The sequence below is a fragment of the Camellia sinensis genome, chromosome 8, assembly GCF_055761805.1.
Source record: "Camellia sinensis isolate YWXY chromosome 8, ASM5576180v1, whole genome shotgun sequence".
NCBI lineage: Eukaryota > Viridiplantae > Streptophyta > Magnoliopsida > Ericales > Theaceae > Camellia > Camellia sinensis.
This window is the reverse complement of record NC_138968.1, coordinates 23077701-23083793: the sequence shown is the minus strand read 5'-3', so window position 1 is coordinate 23083793 and position 6093 is coordinate 23077701. Positions and strand designations below refer to the sequence as shown.

The 6093-nt window shown below is 45.2% G+C and overlaps 1 protein-coding gene across 1 annotated transcript; it reads right to left on the bottom strand.

The window, feature by feature from the left end:
* Positions 1-275: 275 nt before the first annotated feature.
* Positions 276-2697, bottom strand: LOC145796851 (uncharacterized). The gene is made up of 2 exons (XM_082882227.1): positions 2035-2697; positions 276-1956 (listed from the first exon to the last, which is right to left on the bottom strand). Exons 1-2 carry the CDS (start codon positions 2467-2469, stop codon positions 1219-1221), a joined length of 1173 nt encoding a protein of 390 aa, XP_082738353.1. The 5' UTR covers positions 2470-2697; the 3' UTR covers positions 276-1218.
* Positions 2698-6093: the final 3396 nt, after the last annotated feature.

The following is a 6093-nucleotide window of genomic DNA, read 5'->3' as shown; positions in this document are numbered from 1 at the left end:
AGCGTTGGTCCACATCGCCGCATACCAACGAGAATTAATCAAAAAATACAGCAAAAAGGTTCATCCAAGACAATTCAAAATTGGTGATTGGGTATTACGCAAAGTAATGGGAAACACCTTGGTCCCAGGAGACGGCAAGTTAGGCCCAAATTGGGAAGGTCCTTATAAGGTGGTGGGGTTAGCCGGCAAAGGGGCATACCACCTAGAAGACAAGGATGGCAAGGCAATCCCTAGGCCATGGAATACGGCCAATCTCAAGTTATTTTACTTTTAACTTTTCTTTTTCAAACATGTGTAATTTTTTCTTCCTTCAATAAAATGAGCAATTCTTTTTAGCACAAATTATTCTTTGTAAAAGTTAGCTTTAGAGACTAAGTTTTTTGCGAGCATTCTATTCCAAGTTAGCTGGAAAAACTAACTCAGAGGTTGGCTGGATTAAACCAACATCCTTCCTAAGCCCAGGATAAGGATCCAGGCTGCAGGACATTTGGTCGGAATAACCAAATACTATAAGTTAGCTGGAAAAACTAACTTCAAATAGTTGGCTGGAATAAACCAACACCCGTAACTCTTCAGCCGAAGTAAGTGTTAGGCTGAAGAGTGGTTGGCTGGAACAAACCAACTCTTGTTACTCTTCAGCCGAAGTAAGTGCAAGGCTGAAGAGTGGTTGGCTGGAACAAACCAACTCTTGTTACTCTTCAGCCGAAGTAAGTGCAAGGCTGAAGAGTGGTTGGCTGGAATAAACCAACACCTATAACTCTTCAGCCGAAATAAGTGCAAGGCTGAAGAGTGGTTGGCTGGAATAAACCAACCTGTTACTCTTCAGCCGAAGTAAGTGCAAGGCTGAAGAGTGGTTGGCTGGAACAAACCAACTCTTGTTACTCTTCAGCCGAAGTAAGTGCAAGGCTGAAGAGTGGTTGGCTGGAATAAACCAACACCTGTTGCTCTTCAGCCGAAGTAAGTGTATGGCTGAAGAGTGGTTGGCTGAAATGAACCAACACTGTACTCCTCAGCCGAAGTAATTATATCGGCTAAGGAGTGGTTGGCTGGTAAGTATAGTTTAACCAACCAAAAACCGAAATAACACTTGGAGTAATAGAAGACATTACAAACCCAAGCATACACACAATAACCGGAATAAGAAAAGTGAAATTTTTATTCAAACAGAAGTCATTACAAGGGGGCTTAGTTCGGTTACAAAGAAGAAAAAGTAAAAAACTAAGAGAAAAGTTCATCAATTTCAGCATCGAAAACCGCATCGGCATCTACTGGAAGACCGGTCTCTGGCGGCAGCACTCCTTCAGTCACAACGGTGGCATCGACCGGAGCCACAGTTTCATTCGGCTGTTCAATAGCCAGATCTTCCACTCTGGACTCCGGCCGATCTGTCTGATCCACGTTTTCAACTGGAGTACCCCCAGAAGCAGAATCTTCGTCAGTATCTGAACCTTCAAGGAATTGCTGCTGCATGGCATCCGCGTACCCCGCAAGGGACATCGGTATAAAGTACTCTGGAGGGTTGAAGACCTCGGTCTGTTGATCATGACCGAGCTTCTCCACAGCCGCCCTCCAGCCGCACTTGAAGAAAAGCTCCTTGGCGGCATCGCATTGCTTGACGTAGGCCTCCTCGGCCTCCTTGAAACCTCGCTTGTACCCCCCCTTGTCGACCGCCTCCATATTCTTTTTCAGTTCGCTCATTTCGGCGTCCTTTCTCTTCTCTAGCTTCAACAACTCCCGCAAATACTTGTCCTTCATAACAATGGCAGCTTTCTGCTTCTCCGCTTCCGCCGAATTAACTAGATCGGCAAGACGGCCGTTCTCCGCTTCCAGCTCGGCCATTCTCTTTTCGGCTTGTTGTAGTTCGGCCGACCTTGCTTCGGCTTCCGCCATCGCCTGCCTTGTGGTTTTGCGGAGCTCTTGGACTTTCCGGTAAGTGACATTGTTCTTTTGCAAGGCCTGGCAAAGCAAAGATACCTTTAGAACCGAAGTAAGAGTTAGAAAAATTTAGACAGGAAAAAGCAGACAGCTACTTACCAAGACCATGGACTTGGAAACAGACCGAATTGATTTCATTTCGGTATTCAGTTGCTTCAAGTGGTGCTCCATGTCCTTAGGGAGGCACACACTTTTGGCCAGGTTAAAGGCCAGTTGGTGGTCTTTTTCACCCACGACCGAATCAGTGACTTTGATGTTTCGGTCATTGAAGATCAAAGGCGGAGCCCACTTCGGAGATCGGGCTCGGTCAGTTTGTTCAGGTTGGGAGGCAGGTTGAGGACTTTGGGGGACGGTTTCGACTTCGTCAACAAGTTGTTGTTCGGCTGACGTAGATCGGGCGCGTTTTGAAGGGCGAGACGAAGAGGGCCGTTGTGAAGGAAGGGCCACGACGGCAGGCTGCACCTCAGTAGTTGGTGTTACTTCGGCTCTAGTTGTTGAAGTTAGAAGGGCCCTGACTCTGCTCTTCTTTGCCATTTCTTCCTCAGCGGTTAATGGAACAAGTCTTATCTCGGGCAAAGTGGGGTCCGGCTCCGGTGCTTCCTCGAGAAGAAAATCGGTTACTTTTGCCTTCCGTCGACCGCTGTAACGGTAGGTCGGTTCGAAATTTAGAAGCTTGGCCCAATCTCTTTCTTAAACCCGAAATGCGGCTCGCAAAACGCCGAGGTTAGGATAGCTATACAAGGAGTGGAGATGGGCGAAATCTGCAAAAAAAAGACAAGTGTTAGTTCGGCTAGCAGATTAAACAACCGAGATAACATACAAAGCAGAAAACCGAAGTAAAATTACCAGGCTCTCCCATTTTCCAATTTATAGGTCGGCCAGGAATTTGAGCTTGAAAATCCTCAAAGTTCCCAGAAACCCAAAAGAAATCGTCATCATTGAGATCTTTGTCCGGAGTATGCTTAATTATCTTCTCTCGGCGGCGGCGAATTCTAAGGTAATATACCCACCCAGCATTCTTTGAACCGATGGAATACTGATGGAATATTTCGGCCAGACCAAGATTCAGTCCGGTTTGGTGGTTTAATGCGGCTATCCCCATTATAATACGATATGTGTTGGTGGATAGTTGGGTGGGACATAGCCTAGTCTGCCTAAGGAATTCGCAGATTAGCGGTTGGACAGGAAACCGTAGTCCGGTTTCAATTATTGATTGAAGGGTGAAAGGGACGAAGCCTTCATTGTCCCAGGGAGTAGCATCTTTCTTGGCCAACTCCAGTTGAACATCATCAGGAATCTGGTAGTCCTGCCTGAATTCGGCCATGCCACCAGGGGTTTCGACTAAATATCTATACTTACCCATTTGTTGTATAAATTACGGATAAGTTATTTCGGTACAAAAATTTGGCTCAGTAGCTCGGTTGAGCACACGCAGGAGGGCCTGGGCAACCTAAGTCTGCAAAGTAGAAAGCAAGGGGGTTAAGCACAGATCGTTGGACCGCGCTACAAATTATAAGCAAGATATACAAATCCTACTTCGGCTTAGTTGGCTGGTTCTAGCTTGGCTCATCAGAAGGTTTCTTAGCTCGGTGTTGAGCAGTTTAGACCGGTTTAACGTCTAGGGGCAGCTTTCCTGAGTTCGGTCTAAGAAACTAAGAAAGCTGGTTTAGTCCCAAGGCCTAAAACGGTTACAGTATAATTACTTCGGTTGAGCTCTTAGGGGCGGCTTTCTGAGTTCGGTTTGAGAACTAAGAAAGCCGGCTTGGCCCCAAAATCTTAGCTCGGTTATAGACCGAAGTACCGAGTTCGGTATGAGCAAGCTTGTTCGGTGATCTTATCTTGGCTAGAGTGGGTCAGAAGAAACTGCTGATATTCCTACAAGTGCTAGTTCGGTTATGTTCAGAATCTATCCACATACATAACACAAACAGTTTTCTAGTCCGGTTGCTAGGTGATTTTGGATCTAAGATTCCTACAAAATAGTTCATACACATACAAGTTCTACTGGTTTCTTCATAGAAAGTACAGAAGCAGAGCAGATAAATGGAGAAAATGTTTGCAAAAAGCATACGAAAACTAGATATACAGTTGCACAAAACGAATGTAAAAGCAAAAACATGAAGGGAAAATGGATTTGCTTACCAGAATTAAATAAGGAAGGACTGAAGATGAAGACTGTCGCAGTAAAGAAAGAGCACGAGCAGCAAGAACACAGAGAAAGAAGAGGGAGAAATGGCAAAAGTAAAGGGACCCTAGCCTCAGGAATTGATTTTGTTAGAAAGCCCAAAAATTGGGCGGGACTGTTCAAATTTCACGAAGTACGAAAGACGGCGTGACAGCCGTCCTTAGCCAACCAAAACATGCCACGTGTCATAAGAATGGGAAGCGTTACAGACATTATGATTGAAGAGACGTTTTTGACCGGACAAAACATGGCCAGGAGTGAAATTAGCTCGGCTTAAAACTCGAGAGTTTTTAGCTCGGCTGGAGAGGCTAAAGTATTTTTTAGCTCGGCTGGAAAAGCTTAAAACGACACTAGCTCGGCCAGTGGACTGGTAATCCCAATCATGCTATGCAGATGGAATTAAGGGGCAATTGAGAGGGTAATTTTTGGGAAAAATTGGGCCGAGCTGCAAGTTGGGCTTTGAGGCCCAAAACGCGAAGGACTAAGTAAGAAGGCCGTAAAGGATACTCCGGCCCAGAGAGCAATGTTGTCACGACCCAAACCCGGCCCTATGGGTTTAGCACCGTAACCGGCCAGTAATCCGAGATTACCGAAGGCCTGCTGAACAGTAATACAGTGAAACAGAGTACAGGGCCTGGCGGAAGCCAATACGGTAAATAAATAGTGTCCAATGAGCTGTGACAGTCTGAATGTAAAAAGGCTTTTCATACATTATACAAAAACAGTACAGAACAGTATACACAATATTCACATACATTTAGCTAGGGACTCAACCCCTAGTAACAGTACAGAAAACATTCCGTCTGTACAACACAGTATACAAAATTAACAGTCACACAGTACAGGGACCTAATCCCTGTATAACAGTACAGTAAACAGTCAGTCTATACAAAACAGTGAAACAGTACAAAAGGGGGAAATTCTAAAACACCCCTAAGCCTTAACAGTAGGCTCGGAACCTCGCGGTGAGGCACAAAGGCTGGCTTGACAAAACTGGAGTAACCCTGACGCTCCTAGCTCCGTTCTGGTGCCTGTACACCTACATATATATATGAGCAGTGAGCTAAAGCCCAGTGAATAACATAAAGCGTAAAGGGGTTTAGAATGAATGTCCTTACAGTAATGAAAACAGTTCATTTCAATCAGTATTTCAGTTGTTCAGTACAGTAAACAGTCATATGTGGTACATCCATTAGCATAACAGTAACAGTAGGTCTTAAAAGACCGAACAGTAATGATGGCCATCAGTCAGTAAACAGTAGTGGCTCCACGAGGGAACCGACAGAGATCTCTGTAACAGTAACAGTAACAGTAAACCGTAGATACTAAGGATGCCACAGTACAGTTCAGAAATAAAGGACATACATTCATTCAGTAAATAATACCAGTTCAGTAAACAGTTCAGTTCAGTATTCAAAAGATAATCAGTTGAACATATCTTTACACAATTGTTACTCACAGAGTTCTGGGCTACAGTATGCTAGAGCGTGTCTCCCCAGTTGCCAACCCTACACAGTTCACAGGTTGAACACACTAAGCTACACAGTTGGGAAATCTCAACTTAATCCCTAATTTGCCTTGGTGTGTTCTACAACGATATCCTCATCAAGATGCCTTAAACTAGGCCTAAGAATGCCTAGGATGGGATGAGGATGCAAAAATACACTTAGAAAACATTTTGCAAACTTTGCTGAAAATAGGAGCCTCGCTCGAGCGAGACTTTCTACGCTCGAGCGTAAGTCCAAAATCAAAGGATTCGCTCGAGCGAGGAATCCTTCGCTCGAGCGGTCTGCAAAACAGTAAAAGTACTGGATGCTGAAATTCTACGCGCGATGGTCGCTCGATGGTCGCTCGAGCGGAGCCCTGGACAAAGGTGCTCGCTCGAGCGGGGAATCCTTCGCTCGAGCGAGGAAGCCAAATCTGGAATTTCCAGATTTGCCTCCCAAGCTCAAACCAAGCATTCAACCACTCCA